This window comes from Phyllostomus hastatus, unplaced genomic scaffold (assembly GCF_019186645.2).
Source record: "Phyllostomus hastatus isolate PE091 unplaced genomic scaffold, TTU_PhHast_1.1 phas_contig_34, whole genome shotgun sequence".
NCBI classification, from domain to species: Eukaryota; Metazoa; Chordata; class Mammalia; order Chiroptera; family Phyllostomidae; genus Phyllostomus; species Phyllostomus hastatus.
This window is the reverse complement of record NW_025333857.1, coordinates 58,996,498-59,015,786: the sequence shown is the minus strand read 5'-3', so window position 1 is coordinate 59,015,786 and position 19,289 is coordinate 58,996,498. Positions and strand designations below refer to the sequence as shown.

The window sequence follows — 19,289 nt, the reverse complement described above, 5'->3', positions numbered from 1 at the left end:
CATAATGTGTATTAGATTTAAGCAGGATATCCTGTAAGGTCGCTGGGAATTTGTGGATAAATTGAGTGAAAGAGAAACAGAAATTTTAGATTTCTACTGACATATCATTAGAATGTATTTCCTGTTTTAAGGCAAGTAAAGTGTGTTGTGTAGAGTTCTGTGTTACAAATGACTTTGTGCATTCAGACACACCAGAGTAGCTGAAACGTAAAGACTGACTGTAGCCGGTGTTGACACAACCGTGGGGCGACTGGAGATCTCAGAGACGGCTGGTGGGAGTGGAAACTAATTCTGTGACCACTTTGGAAAATTGTTGGGGATATTCTGAAGCTTATTGTATGCATGCTCCACAACCACGCATTTTCAGCCCTGAGTCAGTAGTACACAACAGAAATGTGTACATTTTCACCAAAAGGCCTGTGCAAGGATGTTCATAGCAGCGTTGTTCATAATAGCCCAAACCGGAAAGAATCTAATGGCAATCATCAGGAGAATAGGTTGTAGTATTTTTCTGCTAGAGTGATGAAAGTGAACTACTGATAGGAGCAATAACATGGATGTATCTCAAGTACAGTGCAGAGTGAAAAGTATTCAGACACGTGAGTTCATCCTGTGTGCCCCATTTATATTCAGGATGGGGCGAAAGTAGGTTTACAGTTGTGAGTACACAAAACACAAGAGTTTAGTCTTGTCTTATTTATTAATTATTGTATTATTTTCTTTTTCTTAAAAAACAGGATTTTGTTGATTTATTTTTAGAGAGGGCAAGGGAGGGGGAAAGAGAGGGAGAGAAACGTCGATGGGAGAGAGAAACATTGATGGGTTGCTTCTCATAAGCTCCCCAACCAACCGGGGACCGAACTGGCAACCCAGGCACGTGACCTGACCAGGAATCGAACCGGTGACCTTTCCCTTCATGGGACGACACCCAACCGACTCAGGCACATTGGTCACGGCTGGATTATTTTCCTTACCGACAACTGTGGAACTACTTTGTCTCATTTAAAAATGGTGCTAAAAATTAGCATGGTGGTTAGCAGTGAGGGAGGGGGCCCGGGGTGCAGGGCTTTTGTGGTTCTGGTGTTTCCTTGGTGTGTTTATTTCGTGAAAATTTATTGAACCACATGTTCTCGGTTGTGTACTTTAGCTATACACCGTGCTTTAATTAAAAGTTACTAATAAATATAAGTGAATGAGTAGTAAGGAGAACCGATATGGCCAACATAATACACACCTGAGGACCGTAGTTCTGTAGGCTCACTGTAGAAGTTATCTGTTACCTGTTTAGCCGGAACTGGCTCAGCTGCCTTCTTGATTTTTATGGCCTTCTAGAGGATCCTAGACAGTGGATAACCAAATTATGAAATAAATATTTAAGGTGACAAAATTGGCAGAAGAAAACTAAGCAGTTTATCCATTTAAAATAACAAAATGTTCTTAAAAAGAAAGCATGTAGTTATGCACAGGGTTGTCTGTCGCCGGCAGTAACGAGTTTCTGTGGAGTCTGCCTGGGGATCCACGGGGGTGACTTCGACTGTCGGGAGAGGCTGCGTCGTCTGGTCTGGCTCCTCGTGGCTCCCCGCTGTGTCGTCAGCTCTGTCCATAGGTCTGGACCAGGCAGGACATTTGGAAGAAGCACGCGTGGTAGTGCGAGTCTGCAGGCCTCCGTGAGGTATCAGTGGGCCTCAGGATGTTTCACACGGACAGACGCTTCAGTTTAGATGCATTGAACTCAGCTGTCAGTGTTTGGAAACCGTAAATGTATGGACCTTGGAGTCAGATCTTGACTATGCCACTTGCTGGCTCAGTGTCCCTGGATAAGTTTCTTCTTCCTCGAGCCTCTGCTTTCTCACCTGTAGAATGGGAGTGACAGTATCGCCTCTCTGTTGTTGTAAGAATCAGATGAGAGAAGGAATGCAAAATGCTGTGCACAGGTTTTTCAGAGGTCCTCATTTAGTGAGTTACTCTCACTTTTATAGTGAGATTGGGACCATTTGACGTAAGTCCCTGTATCTTTCCACCTGTGGGAATGGACCCCTAGTTCTGCTGTCTTTCCTACGTACAGGACAGGGAACCTGTTATTCCTTAAAGCTCTTTAGTAGAATCTGATCTTCAGAAAAAAGTAAAAATTCCTCAGCATTTTACTCAATGCCTTTTATCATTTGGGCCCTGCTTTTATCGCTTCCCGCCCTGTGTTCCCATGAGACACGGTACACAGCGCTGTCTCCCACGCCGCACCTCCTCATAACCGGTCTGTGCTCGGAGATCTGTCTGATCTTCAGGACTCAGTGTTCTCGTCCTCCTCTGAAGCCCTTGGTCTGCCAGATACTTGCTCTTCTGGAAGCCTGTTGTATCTTTCTCTTTTTTTGTAGCATTCATGGTGCGTGTTCATTTGGTCTGCTGTAACAAAGCACCACAGGCTGGGTGACTTAAACAAATATCTGTTTCCCGCAATTCTGGAGGGTGGGCGTCTGAGATCAGGGTGTGGGCATCGCTGGGTTCTTTGTGCGTAAACCCTTCACGGTTTATAGAAGGCGGCCTTCTTGCTGTCTCCTCGCATGGCAACGGGAGAGAGAATTCTGGTTTCCTCATCCACTTGAAAGGACACCAACCCCATCACGGAGGCCCAAAACCCGTGATCTCATCCAAACCTAGTTACGTCCCCACATCAGCACACTGGGGTTTAGGCTTCATGGCACGACTTCCGGGGAGACACACACACTCAGTCCACACCTGGTGTGTTTCACTCCTTTGTTTGCAGGTCTTCTGGGAGACTGTGCCTCCACGGAGGCCCAGCGCAGCCTGGGTCAGCTGAAGGGCATGGTACAAATACATTCACTAGTGAATTCTGGTGCATGGGTTCTTGGGGGATATCGTATACTCCCTTTGTGGGATGAAAAATTCACTTTATTTTAAAGATTTTATTTATTTTATTTTTAGAGAGGGAAGGGGAAGAGAAAGAGAGAGAGAGAGAGAAACATCAATGTGCAGTTGCTGGGGGCCATGGCCTGCAACTTAGGCATGTGCCCTGACTGGGAATCGAACCTGCGATGCCTGGTTTGCAGCCCATGCTCAATCCACTGAGCTACACCAGCTAGGACTAAAAATTCACTTTTTTAAAGAAAACAAAGTAGTCTTATTTATCAGAGTAAGGACTGTCTGAGAAATGAATTGGTTTTGTAATTTTCAGATAAGCAGTGCCTGAGAAATGAATTACGATCAGAAATTTCAGTTCATATTTTCTGTGTTCTAGGTAATGGAACTGTTGGTCCACCTGAACAAGCGTATAAAGAGCCGCCCCAAAATACAGCTGCCAATAGAGACGCTGCTGGTGCAGTACCAGGACCCTGCCGCGGTTTCCTTCGTCACGGTGAGTGTTTGCCTGGGAGTGTTCTCTGATGTAGAGTAGGTTTCTTCCGTGACGTTTACCAGATGTCGTCAGTGTGTTGGCAACTTAGAATTTCACTGTGCGCTCTTTCTAAATGAAGCACAAGGTATTTTTCTCTGAGTGACACGCTGTTTTACTGCTGAGTACTGATCCAGAGGAACTGTTACCATTAAGGAAATAGCAGGAAGAGGTTCATGCTTGGGGTGCATGCCTTGGGCAAAGGAATGTTGGTGAAATGACTTGCCAGATATTTTGATCTTTAAAAGAATGATTTGATTCTTAGTAAAAGGTTATATGAGACCAGTATGCATAGAGAGAAGAGAAGGGTTATGTAGCATGGGCGTGAATGAAGGCTAATAGAAGAAGAAAAGGCAAGGCTGAATTTTAAAAGCATCAGTGTTTCTTATAGCTATTGTATATTTAAAAAGGTGTCCTTTAAAAATGGGTTAAACTAAGCCCTGGCTGGTGTAGCTTAGTGGATTGAGCATGGGCTGCGAACCAAAGTGTTGCAGGTTCGATTCCCAGTCAGGGCACGTGCCTGGGTTACAGGCCATGGCCCCCAGCAACTGCACATTGAAGTTTCTCTCTCTCTCTCTTTCTCCCTCCCTTCCCTCTCTAAAAATAAATAAATAAAATATTTTTGAAAAATGGGTTAAACTGAAGCTGGTATGAAATATTCCTCTCAAATTATTTGTTTTCATGAAAATTAAATATAAAACAACGTTGTGTGAGGACAGGTGGTGTTTCTTTCCTGGTGCTTGTAGTTCTGGCATTGCGGCAGAATCTGTCGGGTCTTATCGAACATCTGGATTTCAGGCCTTTGGAGCCACCTGCTGGTCCAGACGTCTTGTCTGTGCCTGCTGTGGACATAGGCCGCCATTGCAGATGCTCCTGTCTTTCAGCACACAGGAACACTGTGTGCCAGTAAAGTTGCCAAGAAGAATGGCTCTAAAGGAAAGGGGGAACCTCATTGAAGGGATTTAGAACTACGAATTGGCAGTTTTGAAATATTGTCAGTAATATTCTAAGAGGTAGGTGGGTACTTGAAATATTAGGGGGACGACTTCTAAAGTATATAATTGTCTAACCACTATGCCATACACCTGAAACTAATACAAAGTAATCTTGAATGTAAACTGTTATTGAAAAATAAAATTAACAAAAGAAGGGGAGCCCTGACCAGGTGGCTCAGTTAGTTGGAGCATTGTCCTGTTCAACCAAAAGGTTGCTGGTTTGATCCCTGATTGCTGTAGCAGGGTATTGGAGGCAAGCAATCAATGTTTCTCTCTCACATAGATATGTCTCTCTCTCTCTCTCTCTTCCTTTCACTGTCCCTGAAATCAATAAACATATTCTGTAGTGAGGATTAAAAAGAAGAAGAAAAGAAAGGGGTAACCTTATGAAGTACATTCTAAAGTGAAGAATCTTTCTGAAAAGCAGATCTTTATGTTACGTATAAAGCCAGGTGTGCTCTGATGAGTTTGCTTGAAACGAGGCATTCACAGAGACTGTAGTGATGCAGACACAGCGACAGCACTCGGCTCCCCTTGGTCCGTCATCCGTCGGCCAGTGAGTTGCTGGAGCGAGGAACCGGAGTGCTGCAGTGTACTGAGGTTGTTCTAGTGATAGGCCCGTCGGGGAGGGGCAGCCTGGGATTTGACATGCGGTCTCTTCTTAGCTCGAAAGGATTGACGTGACAGACCCGGGAGATCTGATACTAATGTGTAGTGTGTAGGTTTAGAGCAAATTATTACTTTGTTCTTTTCAGTGAATGTAATTGCATATATGAGTACTTCCCTCCCAGCTTTACTGAGGCATAATTAACAAATAAAATTGTGTATGTTTAAAATATGCGGTGTGATACTTTGATATATATATATGTACATGAATGCTTTGGGTTAGGTGTTGCTCCCTCACATGAAGCCCATCCTAAAGCAAGCCTTTTGAAGAGATGGGGCTGGGGTTCATTCTGAAATGTGATAGTTGGTTAAACCATAATAAACATGGGATAACATGTGGAAGGAGGATGTGATTCATTTGTTACAACTCCCTGTTATCAATCACATATCGATGTTGAAATCCTAGAGTCTTCACACTCACTTGCTTTTCTCTCATTGCCTTAGAACTTCACTATAATTTATGTAAAGATGGGCTATCCTCGCCTGCCGGTGGAAAAACAGTGTGAACTGGCCCCCACGCTTCTCACCGCAATGGAGGGGAAGCCCCAGCCCCAGCAGGACAGGTAAGCTTCCCCCAGTTCCGTCCCTTCCCCGCTGCAGGAGGCCTCGGCTGCCACCCAGCCTTGGGGCCGCACCTTTGGTTTCATCTGAGCTCTCTCCGTTGGCAAGCAGTCGAATTCTCTGTCGCCTCAGCTCAACGTGATTGCCTTGTTAGTACTATTATAAAATTTCTTAATGTGAGCATTTTGAAAAATATGCGGAGTTAACATCATTTTTGTCAATGATTTTGAAGCAGCTAATTTTTTGTGATTGCAAAAATGAGAGTTATAAAATACTTTTCATCAAAACATGTCTGTCTTGGGGGATATAAGGTCTCAGAGCAGTTTCCTTAAGGAACAGATCACTCGTTTATATTAATATGGGGCTCGGAGAAGTGGGCAGGTTTCGATGACACCCTGCATTTCTGGGCTGGGCCCAGAGTCCTGTCTGGTCGCTGTGTGGTGGTGAGAGTCGTCAAGAAGAAGTTGTGGAGGAAAGGTGGAGTTCAATAATGGTTTCAGCTCACTTTTTTAGAATATACACATTTTATAAAGAAGAGACTGTAATTCAGGTATTTACAAGTGAAATCAATAAACATTAACAAGCATCATTTGAAACTGTTTTGATATGTTTTGAGAATAGAAGGTGTTGTGAGACATGGAATTATTGAAGCTGTGTAACTTAATTCCTAGTGGAAATTTTAATCTTATATTTCAGATATTGACATGATTGTTAATTTTCCTAGCTTTAGAATAACTTTAATTAACTGGAAAGGAAGAAATTTTATTGAAAGGACATGTTATGAGTTGAATCTTACTTAAGGTTTAATATAAAATCTCTTGTGCTGACAGATATTAAAACTGAACCCATATTATGCACATTTTTTTTCTGGTGCTTCTGGAGATGAGCCTCATGGGCTAAATGCCAGTTATTACTCAGTACACTGAAATGTCAGTAAGAAGGAAGTCTAGGCCCATCCCTAGGTTAGGACTGTGTAAGTTAGTGGTATTGAAAATGAGTGATCCCTACTGTAATTGCCACTTTTTGTTATGCAGTTTTTGTTTTGTCTATTATTTCATGTATAAAAGCTGTGGTTTTTAAGTAGTTGCAATAAATGTAATTGTTTTTTCAGCTTAATGCATCTTTTAATACCAACCCTTTTTCACATGAAATACCCCGTTGAATCATCAAAATCAGCTTCTCCGTTCAATCTTGCTGAGAAACCAAAGACCGTGCAGCTGCTCTTGGACTTCATGCTGGATGTCCTCCTGATGCCTTACGGGTAAGCTGAGGAACTGGAAACGAAACAAAACCACTGTGTTCGTGACTGCTTTTAACTGTGTGGAGTTAAGTACTGTTTTAAATGCTTCAACTTTCATGTGAAAATAGATGACTCTCAGACTTTTTGCTGTGGCCCTGACCTCTTCTGAACTCCAGCCCCACTGCTTACTGACCTTACAGGTGTGGAGCTGCTGTTGTGATTTCAGACTCAGCCTGTCCAAGCTGATACCAGCTTTCCCCCATACAAACCGTTCCTCCTCTTGACTCACCGTGATGGTTCTGTGATACATTGTGGTGATTCTCTTAGCAACTGTACAATTGTAAGTTGCCTCCAGCTTTCCTCTTGCTTGTTGCTATGATGACGTCAGTTCCACAATGTCTTCTCCGCTGTCCTCCATGTGTCCCGGAGCCGGTCCCACTCGCGGCCATCTAGTATTGGCTCTTTTCAACTGTGGTCACCACTTTCTCCCCAGCTACTCTACTCTGAAACTCTCTGCACCACCATAGAGTTTTCTGATGTTTATTTAAGCACAGGTATCATCAGGTCACACCTTACAATTCTTGGGCTGTAGTTTTCAGTCAGACATGTACTCATGTATTCATGCACTCAGATGTGTCCTTGCCTTTCTGTATTTTAAGAGGATACAGTTTTCTCTGATTAGAACACTTCCCCCATCAAAGAAAGAAAGAAATACTGAAAGAAACAGTAGCTAAAAACCACTTTGAAAAAAGCATCTCGAAGTAGCTTAGATGTCAACTGTATGTACCATTAATCACCCATCTGTACGTATTGCCGCTTTGTGTTTTTGTTGCATTGTTCGCATGTCCATCTTCCCTAATACACTGGAGCTCCTTGAACAAGACCTGTTTTATCTAGCTCTGGTCCTGGGCGTAGTGCCCTAGTTGTGACCTGCTTCCAGCCTACTTACTTCCTAGGTTGTCCTGCTGCCAGAGATATTTTCCTCAAATACTGTAAGGTTGGCATGTGGCGCCCCAGACCATCCATCTCCATCTGGACACGAGAGTTCATGCTGTATGGTTTCTTTCCTCTCCAGCCGACTCTCCTCCCACCTCTCTAGCTTGATGGCTTTGTTTTCTGGACTTTGAGACATTTCCAGTAACCTCTACCTGTTTACTTCCACTACCTCTGTCATATCATTTCTTAGGTCATCTGATGGCATGTCAGATGATGTGATGTTATTGTCCCACCTGCTCCAGGTGGCAGAGATTCTCGGTCTTACACCTCCTCGTGTTTCTCTGTCTTGTGTTCAGGATGATGTTTTGTACATTGTTAGTGGTTCAGTAATTATTGATGGGTTTACTTACTGCCACTGGTCTTCCTGTAACTTAGAAATCGATGAATCCCTCCTTTATACTCATTAAATCAGGAGGAGGCAGCCGGATTTGCCAGGTGATGATGGCTTTGGTAAATAAACTTTGAAATCCAGGTTTAACTTAGTCACGTAATGTACTTAAATCAGTGATTCCTCAACTTGTTCCTACCAGCGAGAATTTGCCTTGTTTGTATAAAAATAGAGTGATTCCTTAACAGGTTTCTTTGTTTTGTTTTGTTTTTTTTAAAGATTTTATTTATTTATTTTTAGGAAGGGAGGGGGAGAGAGAGAGAGAGAGAAACATCAATGTGCGGTTGCTGGGGGTTATGGCCTGCAACCCAGGAATGTACTCTGGCTGGGAATCGAACCTGGGACACTTTGGTTCCCAGCCTGTGCTCAATCCACTGAGCTACGCCAGCCAGGGGTTTCTTTGTTTTTTTAAAGATGAATTTAGGAATTGAATGAATATGCATGTAAGTAATGTGGTATAATTGACTATTCCATCAGGATCTGAGTGTTTTCTTTAATTTTTATTATAATGGATATTTTATTTTGATGTTCAGTCTGGTAATTTGTCAGCATATACTTTTAGAATTTGAAGGAACTTGAGTTAATATTTATATAGAAATTTTTATTGTGTAGGAATACCAGTTTGATTGGATCAAACAGAATTTACCAGAATTCTTATTTTTAATCTATGTAAACTAACAATGAAATAGAACTATAAATTAAATAATTAAAAGCTGTGAAGGGTTTTGAACTTACGGTGGGAAAAACAAATTCTCTTTTCATCTTTGAGTCTTTTTTTAGTGGTTTCCATAAGTTTTGTAATACAGGGATGTAAGGAATTCAAGGAGAATTGAAAGTGAATTTGCAACTCAGAACTAGAAATGACTGTAGAAGTATTCTCTGCTTTGGGTATAGAGCAATGGTTTTTTATCCTTCCCCCCACTCTGTGATCAACAAACATTTTTCTGTATTCGTCAATTAAAAACTCAGAATGCAATGGGTTCATAGTGACTCTTAGAACAATAGTTTATAGATTGAGAGTGAACAAAATACTTATATTTATTGTTGGCAGCTATTATAGTGCATTTGTAACCAGGTTGAGCAGATATATTCTTACGTTTAATTTACTGAAGATGTAAATACCTGTTTTAAATAGCTTTAATGTTTTTCTTTTGTGATGAAATTCTACTTTTAAGTGTTTATTCGTCCAGAAAAATTCTGTGTGAGGAATGTATATAATCGAATGTATTATATATGCATGCGTATGTATGTGTTTTAATAGAAAATGAATTTCTGTTTCCTTTCCAGATATGTGTTAAATGAATCCCAGAGTCGCCAAAATTCATCTTCAGCACAGGGTTCTTCTTCAAATAGTGGGGGAAGTTCTGGAATACCACAGCCTCCCCCAGGAATGAGCTTTTATGCAGCTAAACGAGTTATTGGTGATAACCCATGGACACCGGAACAGCTGGAGCAGGTACCACGCGCCGCTCATTCCTAACGCAGCTCAGCCCTGTGCACGGGCCCTTCTGCTGTCCATGAAAGCTTGTGCAGCACGATTCCAGTGTACACAGGCTCTCTAATGAAATACGTGTGCAAGGAGCCATTGATGGGATGTGTTCTCTTTACCGAGTCAGTTACTTGTCGGAGCCCCAGGGAAAGGGCGGGGGGGAAGTGCTTTCGGTTTTTCTGATATTGATTACATCTCAAGTGTGAAATACAGTGCACTTATAAATTGAGTATATTTAGCTTTTTCTAATTTTACTTTTAAGTTGTGGGTTTAACGATTATTTAGGTGCTTTGGTGCAGTTAAAGTGTAATTTATCCTATATCATTCAGCATTTTTAGAGCTGTACCTTTTGTGTGAAGCGAGGATCTCCTGCACGCACCAGTGACAGCGTGGGGGAAAGCACGACTCCCTTTTATATTTCTTCCTGGGAATGTAAAGATTGGCATTAAGAATTTTATTCTGGATTTAAACAGGACACAGATGTTCTCTGAGCAGTGTTTTAAAAAGACCGGTGCTCTGCAGAGAGGGTGCCTCCCTGTGTCTGTGTGACCAGGCGCCGCAGGGAAGAGCAGATGCGATCAGTTTGGATTGTTTGGGAATTCAGGCAGCATGGGTTAGTCTTCCCATCCTTCCTTTATCTCTCCGTGGCAGTCTGAGCGATTGGGTCGTTTTCTGTTTGGGGATGTGAGTCATCACTGGTCAAAACAGTGTTCCAAGGAGAAGGGAAGAGGCAAGTGGGACATTTTTCCACTCACAGATTTATAGAATGATTTGTTCAGCAAGGGCTGTGTGCAGTTAGATTTCCTTCTTCACGTTTTATAGATTTTTTTTCTCCTTAAGCTATGACATAAGAAAGAAAGGTAATTAGCAACAGAAGCTACTCTTTATTGAGTGTGAACTATACTGATGAGTACTTTGAATTCATTATTTCATTTAATCCTTACAGCAACTCAGTGAGTCTAGAAATTTGACCTTCATTTTGTAAAAGGGTTTGAGATTCGCCGCGGTCTCATTTCTAGGAGTAGGCTTTGAATCCAGTTTTGTCTGAGGGTTAAAGCTGTATGTGCTGGAGAACAGTTGTTAACATTAAACTCTGATTTGCTGTTGGTCAGTATTTGCTCATTTCTAAGGGTCTCTGTGTACCTTTTGTCAATTTCATAATCTAGTGTTGAGAGGAGCAGTTCAGCTTCAAGGATGAAAGCTGTTTTCCTCTAATTTTTAAATCTTTTTTGTTTTACATTTTTCCTTCCAGATAAACAGCTTTTGTTTTGATAAAGTTAACAATAATGTAAAGGTTCAGAACATTACAAAGAGAAGTTAAGAATGACCTGGAATCCTGCCACCCTGGTTTGCCATTCATCCACGGCCTGTGCTGTGTGTGTGTGTACACACAAGTACAGTTGTGTTCCGTGTCCTGGGTCCGACACAAATAATGCCCCCTTTTTAGCACAAAATCTCTTATTACAAAATCATAAGCATGTAATTGTGTGACATAACAATATCACACTCAAGCACACCATGTGACATTTCAGGTGAAATGTTCAAATCAAAACTATAAATTATTACACCCATATCACTACCCTGCCACCACACTCAAGCAGGCCTCTCTTCTGTTGGACCCTGTGTTTTTATGTATTATGTAATGCGTTGTTTTTAGTTCACTTTTTAGAATTAACAGTACTGTATGTTTCAGACCATAAGATACACCTAGGTATTAGAGGAGGAAAATCGGAAAAAATTTTTGAAGCAAAAATGTGGTAAAATATTTAATAGCATAAATAACATATTTCACCAATGTAAATGTAAACAGAACTCAACAGCAGCATTAACAACCATTATTCCTCCCAAATTTGCGGGCGGGGGGTGGTGAAGTGCATCTTATAGTCTGAAAAATATGGTGCCTATCAAGTTTTTAAAAAATGTCATCCCTTTTAATACCCGTATACAATTTAATTATATGTAAACCACATAGCCTTCTATTGATGGACATTAGTATTGTTTTCAGTTTTCTTTGAACATTTTTTTCTTTTTATCTTTGTGTATCTTCGTGTATTTTGACTTCCATATCTGCCCTTTTTTTTATGTCTTAAGTAAATGTTTGAGTCTTTTCTATTGTAACTCTCCTTACAAATAAGTTGTGTTGAACAGGAGGAAAGGCAGGCCTTTTTATGATCTTCGTATACCTTTTAAAATTGTATCCTTTGTCATTTAATAATTTTAAACTGTATCAATTCTAACTCATAGATAATAATTATTATGTAACTGATTTCTTAAGGTAAATATAAAGTTTTACTACTCAGGGGTATTTATTTTAGAGTTGTTTTTAGTGCAATTCACAGCTACTTTACATTGCATGCAGTCCCAAGCAGAATCTCTCTTTAGTCTGGGTTTCATTTTAGCCACTTAATTACATTGCATGCTATTTGATGAGAAATTCGCTTGCATTGACTAGTGTATGTTTCAAATCAGATTGTTTTCCGTATGTAAGAACATTGAGGACAAGAATTAGTATTTTAACCATGGGGTGGAACGCCAAGGAATGTTGAGTTTAGTTCCTTTTGAACTGTCACAAACCATGAAGTACTTTGTCTCTAATGTATCACCATTCTTACCTGGAGGCTCCAGATTTGGGCTTCAGTTCAAGGTTTTGTCATTGTAGAGAGGTTTTGTATCCTAAGTGGGAAGGTGGTGTATTGTAATTGTCTTGGAGTCTTAGAGACTTGGGTTTGCATCCTGCCTTCATCACTTGTTAACTACATGTCTTAATATCTTAAGCCTTGCCTCACTTTCCTCATCTGAAAAATGGGTATGATAATACCTCATATTCCCTTTGTGACAGTATGGATGGACCTGGAGAACATTATGCCCGTCAGAGAAAGACAAATACCATGTGATTTCACTCATATGTGGAATCTAATGACAAACTGAAGTAGCGAGGCAAATGGGGACAGATTCATAGACGGAGAGCAGGCGACAGCTATGGGGGGTGGGAGGTTAGAGGGTGGAGGGATTGAGCAAAAAGGAGAAAGGACTCATGGACAGGGACAACAGTTGGTGATTGCTGAGGAGGAGAGGGGACTAAATGGTAATGGAAAAAATGTGATAAGGATTAAATAAAAAAAACAAAAACAACAACAAAAATGCCTCATAGATTGTGAGGATTAAATGAAGTCATGACTCTGTATGCCTCAGTCCAGTTCCTGGCACATTGTACGTGTGAATATAGTAACAGGAGCTGCTGCTCTTGTTACTATAAATCCTTGGTTTATGGCTGTACTGATACATTAAACAGTATTTTTGGTTGGTGGCCTCTATTTCTCTGATCACCGTTTCTCCTTCCCTTCATTTATCCACAGTGCAAACTGGGCATAGTTAAATTCATAGAAGCTGAGCAGGTGCCTGAACTTGAAGCCGTTCTCCACCTGGTGATTGCTTCTAGTGACACGCGCCACAGCGTGGCGACGGCCGCGGACCTGGAGCTGAAAAGCAAGCAGAGGTAAACTGCATCTCTTAAACTCTCAGAACTGGAAAGAAGCTGGATTTCTAAAAGCTTGCTCAGCGCATATTTGTTCTTTAGGGCCTTATGTAATGAAACATTCAGTTTATGAGATTATGAAGTGTACTTAATTTGTAATGACAGCTTGCTTAAGAGCAGAGTTCTGTGTAAGAAGAAGAAGAAATGCTGTTTGGAGAAACAGTTTAAAACTAGAAGGGGTTAGGATATTACTGTAAGAAGTGAGACCTTAGGCTAGGTAAATGAACTGATGTTCAGAAGAGTGTCATTTTTCTTATATAGTTATCATTTTTTATTTTCTTATACCTCAAACCATTTGAGATGGTTTGTGATAAAGGATGTGTAGGTATTATGGTTAATAGAGTGTAACTCAGATCCCATGAAAAGAGATGCTGAAGAGATGTTAATTCACATAGGAGGAAATACAAATAGTAAATAGGTTCATAGAAAATATTATAAGAAATCAAATTGATGCAAGATAAAACAATGGTGTACAGGTTGTATCCATTGGTAAATAAAATTGTGTTATGGTTGATAAGCCCTTTTAAGTTTCTTTTGAAAGTACTATTCTTATGCCTTGTTGATTTGCATTATTATTTGAAATAATTTTTGGAAAGGAGTTTGCAGTAAGTAATGAATCATAAAAATCTCTATAATCTTTTATCTAAATCTTGTAGGAATTTATCTTAAGAGAATTATTTAAAAGAAGAAAATGATTATACTTAGAAAAATATTATAAATTTGCTCATTGTATTCCTCAAATAGTGAGAAAATGGGAAAAGTCAAATTTTCACAACAGGGGAATGGTTAAGTAAGTTAGGTATGTGTATCTATATGGAATGTTATATAACTTCCAAAATAGTTATAAAAATAATAAAGCAACATATAAATTGCCTCCAAGTAATGGTAAATTAATAAATCAGAATACAAAATGTTATGTGTACTGATTTAAAAAGATGATATGGAAAGACTGAAGAATAACATAAAATATTAAAGACAGTTGAATGCTGATAAGGTGATACAGCTTTGTAAAGGTTCCATATGTTGTAGTTTTCTCCTTCCTAGGAAACTGGTACAAGGAGCCGCAGCAGTGGAAGGAAATTAACCCCACTGTGTCTGTAGTTTGCGTGTTGAACATGTGCTAACTGTGTGTGTGGTGGTGGTGGGGAAGGCCTGCCACTGGCGGGCATGCGGAGTAGCGTACAGGAAGAGTGTGTTTGCCATGGGGTTAATTCCGGTCATGCCTCTTGCTGATCCTCTGAATCTGGAAGACTCACTTGCCAGGACTTGGGAAAATGAGAAAGTTGTTCCAGCATGTACTTAACTTTCCCTCCCCGCAAGTCTAAAATTCCTTCATGTTCCTCAATATAACTGTATTTTTTTTTGGTATCCCTTTTGAGGAATTTATTTGGTTTTGAAGTATCCAAATAATTTCCTTTAAAACTTCTCCATTGTGTTTGAACTGGCTCCATTCGTTATACCATATAGTGGATTGGATTGTTGAAATACAAATGTGGTGCATAATTGTTAGTTTTGATTCTATTAAGTGCATGTATTTTTCCATAAAATAACATTGTTAAGAGGTAAAAAGCAAGTTGAGAACAATATACAGATATTACCCCATTTTGTTAAATAAGGATTCCAAAGTATCTGTTCAAGCGATACATCTGTTGATCTATTTTTAAAAGTCTATCTGTGTGCCATTCCTGTCCACCCATGTTCATGCATAGGAAAGAAGTCCAGAAAAAGATATACAGCAGAGGCAGTGGTTTCTGAAAAGGGACTAGAGAAGGATATGGTACGGATTATAAGGAATTTTATTTTCTATGTTGTTTTTGAATTTTTACAACAAAAAACTAAAAGTAGAAAGATGGCAAGAGGAGAAGCAGTAGGAACAGGGAAAATTATCACTAATGGTTAGCCACTACTAAGTTTTAAGTTTTTACTTTCTTTTACTAAAGTGTTTGGTCAAAAATCGCTAAACCTGCAGTATTCCTAGAAGGGAGACGGTGGAGCTTGAGGATTAGTTAGTAGCAATCAGCTGAGGAAGGATGTAGGCGAATAATAACTAAGCTGTAATGGAGAGTAACTTTGAAGATAGTGAAATTGTGGATACACAAAAAGGAGGCAGATTAACAAGCTATTAATAAAGAAGAGATGGATTAGAAAAGCAGTGAAAGCAGCAGGATGATTTGTGTTTGCACAAATAAAGCATACCTTGAAAGCGGAACCAATGTCAAAAGGCAGAGAGAAGACAGTGTGGTTAAATCTTGCTAACCGAGTGCAAGGCGGGATTGCGCTCATTGTTGCTAGGTTTGTAAAGTGACTGGGTGGGGTGCTGCAGAGGGTGGGTGCAGCCACCAGTCACGCGATGTCCTGATTCACCGTACTGTGGGGCCCAAGGAGGACTTTGTCTTAGTGACTGCCGGCAGCACAGCACGAGTGACTGCTCTGTGGAGTTAGATGCCAAAACTGCAAGTGTGCGCTGGTAGATAGGAAAGAGGGACGCTGGCAATCACAGTGACATAATGTTAGGAAAATGTGATGGCTGTGTAATGGGTAAAAACTTTTTGTCACCCTCCTTATCACGTTTGAATTTCCAAGTGAGTGAATTTCCAAGTGAGTGAGAGAAGATCCGTGTGCCAGGGCTCTTTGGCCCCGGGTCGAGGAGCCGGGCTCAGTTGGGGCCACTCACTCCAGGGCACTGGCCCGAGAGCGCAGGCACCTGCTCCAGAGTGGGATCGCGCAGGGCCCGGACCCAATGCTTTGTTGAGTCAAGGTGGGATAAGGGACTTTTTTTCCTGTTTAAAAACGAACTTTGATGGAAGTTAATCTCTTTCCTTGCCTTCTCTTTTGTAATGCCAGTTGTGCATTTCATTTGTGTGTTTTTAACTATTTCTTTTGGTAACAAATACTGGAGCTGTGATTTTTTGAAATCATTGAAGTGAGAGGAAAAAAATTAACAAGTTGTGTTGAAACCTTCTGCAGCTTGATTGACTGGAATAACCCCGCCATCATTAATAAGATGTACAAAGTCTACCTTGGAGATATTCCACTGAAGACAAAAGAGGTAGGTGGTGGTGGTTCGTTCTGACATCATCATGAAAAGCACTTTGTTGACATGAGCTCTGTGTGTTTGAACATTTCTTTCCTGTTTATTTTGACGCACGCTGAACCTAAACTGTAGGAAATACTAGTTTTAAACCATGCTAATCTAGGCAGATTATAATCTCCTGGTTAATTTAGTTTACCTGATCTGGTGTCTTCAGATGCTTGAATGATGATGATTGTCTAGATTAGGAATCAGGGAACTTCTTTCTGTCAGTGTTTTGGGCTTTGGTGGCTGCGCGGCTGCCGCCCCCCCCCCAGCCCTGACGTGACCTGAGAGCCGCCGCAGGCCGCACGTGACTTCACGAGCATGGCTGTCTCCCCCTTCGACTGTAGGGATGCTGAGATTTGGATGGCCTGTAATTTTTATGTATCGTGACATGTTACTATTTTTAAAAAATCATTTAAACAACGAAAACCTGTTCTTGACTTGCAGGCCTCAGGGAGGCAGATGACGGGCCGATTTGGCCCGAGGGCTGTGCCGTGTTGGCCCCTGGTCGGGAATCCAGGCAGCGACTTTCAGCCTTTTTAATCCTCTGGCACTCATAAACTGATCACTAACATTTTGCGGAACACCAGAAAAATATTCCTTGCTGATCTGACAAAAAAAATAGATATAATTTCGATTCATTCACACTGGATAGCTGTTGTTGTGCTAACTGTTGTCACTTTTTTGTTTGACAATGTAGGGAAAAGAGGTCAGGGCCCCTGACTAAACAGGGATTGCATGTTTTAAAAATTCATGTGGTGCACCAGTTGAAAATCACTGATCTAGAGCAACAAGTAGGTTCCTCTGAAGCCTTGAAGTAAAATGTTTGCTTAATAACATGTTAGGTTTAGTGCAGTGTGTTTAAAAGAGTTCCAAGTCCAAACCCAGACATACAGGGATTATTTGCTTGTTTTTAAATAGTGAAGAATTGTTTTGAAAATCATTATTAGCTCCAGTTAGATGAAATTGAGTGTGATGTAGCAGAGAGAACAATCAATTGGGAATTGGGTACCCGCTCCCACCCTCGCGCCTGTAGTGGCTGCCCACAGTAAATGTTCTGTGGGGGAGATGTTGGGCTAATCTGATCACGAACTTCCCTGGGCCTCATGTTTGCTGTGTAACAAACTAAGGGGCTGAGTTAGATCCGTGGTTCTCAGAGTGTGGTCCGGGGTCCTGTGTTGGGTCACAGAGACTTGTAGGGTCCAGGAAGGCAAGCAGTCATGTTTGCACCGACCGTGCAGAAGCAGTGGGAGGTGTGCCTGCTGGGTCCCGGCAGGAATCAGAGCTGTGTCACTAAATGGTATTAACGGTCATGCTGTCCTTCACCGTTAGCATTCATGGTAAAAAAGAAAAGAAAAAGTAGCTTTACTTAAGGAGATCCTTGATGTCGATATTGAGACACATGCTTGGCAGGTATTTCCCTAAAATGAAAAAATGAAGCTTCAAGAAAAGCAACATGATTTATTGGCAGTGATAAATGTCGAGCTTTCAAGCAACAACTAGAATTTTGGAAACCTGGGTTCGTTGGAATGAGCTTGACAGCTTGTCAGTACGTCCTGACTTTTTTGATGAGATGGGTGGTAGTGTTTTTCTTTTTGGGTGCATTTTAAAAAGACATCGCAAACGCAGTGAGCCAGTGTTTTCCGAATGACCTGTGATGTTACAGAAGCACACGAGGATGCTTGGACCCGTGGGACTGAGTGTAGCAGAGAATGCCAGGGTTCAGGGATTGCAGATCCAAGTGGCTGCCCACCTTTAGCCAGTGATTGTCCTGTTTTGGTGTAGTAACAAAGAGTATCCACAATTACTTGAAAAGCCTGAAATTATCCCCACTTTTCCATCCACATATCTGTGTGGAGCTGGTGTTTTAAAAATATTTTTTACCAAAACAATATATCACAACACACTGAACACACAGAAGAAAATAAAAGAATCCAGCCGTCTTCCGTTAAGGTGGACAGAGGATTTACAGAAAATGTTAAATAATGCCACTCTCTCAGTACAGTTTTTTATTTTGGAAAATAATAGTTATTTTTCTTAACATATGTTACTTATGAAAATCTGTAATGGGTTTATGAATATTATGTTAAAGTGAATAAGTATTTAAAAACCTCTCAGTTTTAGCTTTAATTTAATCAATATTGGTAGGTATTCCAACATAAACAAAAGCTCTTTGGAACCTTTAAGAGTTTAAAGTAATTTTTAAGAGTGAAACATGGATTTTGAAACAAGTTTGAGAGACCACTGATTTAAATGTTCTCTCATGACTTTTTCAGTTTATAATAATTTTGAGTTTCTGAGTTATGATCCAAAATGTTTTTGACAGGGAGCAGTTCTGAAGCCAGAGCTGAAGAGAGACCCCGTCAGCACCAGAGTCAAGTTAAAGATTGTGCCCCATCTCCTTCGTTCTAGACAAGCAGCGGAGACGTTCCCGGCCAACATTCAGGTAACTCGTTCTTTCAAGGGAAGAGTGGCCTGTTTGTTTAAGTGGAGAGAGAACTGCATTAGTGGGTGTTCAGGAGGTAGGTTGATGTGTATAACAATATCAGTGAGACTCTATTTTTTTTTTCTGTCTCAAGTTTAGCTACAGAAATGACTAAAAAATTTTAGCACATACAATATATAAATTTACCATTCACCTTAAATGTAGGATGATCTCTTTCGAACTAGTGTTTTTCTGATTGGCTTTTCTGCAAAAATGGTCCCACTAGAAATTTGGTTACTAAAGAGGAAAAATGAGTCATTCTTAATTGAAACCCCACAAAAAGGTAATGATTCTGGTTCTCCATGTCTTCATCTCCCTGCACCTCATGCTGATGTTAATTGAGAACGTCGCTTGTTTTGGTTATTGCAGGAATCTTCTGCCTTGTTCCCCTGCCTGTAGTCTTGCCCACAGCCGGTCTCTTTCCTGTGTTGCCTCCAGAGACACTTTTGCAG

At 40.7% G+C, this 19,289-nt stretch overlaps 1 protein-coding gene across 4 annotated transcripts in view; it reads left to right on the top strand.

Annotated features, from left to right (window-relative positions):
- ECPAS (Ecm29 proteasome adaptor and scaffold) overlaps window positions 1-19,289 on the top strand; it is a 99,243-nt gene that overhangs the window by 27,061 nt on the left and 52,893 nt on the right. For 3 of the 4 annotated variants that reach the window (XM_045840231.1, XM_045840230.1, XM_045840232.1), the window contains 7 exons: window positions 3,254-3,370; window positions 5,512-5,630; window positions 6,740-6,889; window positions 9,540-9,708; window positions 13,098-13,237; window positions 16,244-16,325; window positions 18,679-18,798. In XM_045840231.1, the coding sequence (XP_045696187.1) occupies window positions 3,254-3,370; window positions 5,512-5,630; window positions 6,740-6,889; window positions 9,540-9,708; window positions 13,098-13,237; window positions 16,244-16,325; window positions 18,679-18,798 (897 nt within the window). Of the gene's footprint in view, window positions 1-3,253; window positions 3,371-5,511; window positions 5,631-6,739; window positions 6,890-9,539; window positions 9,709-13,097; window positions 13,238-16,243; window positions 16,326-18,678; window positions 18,799-19,289 lie in introns of those variants that run through there. The other variant, XM_045840233.1, reaches the window with a different exon arrangement.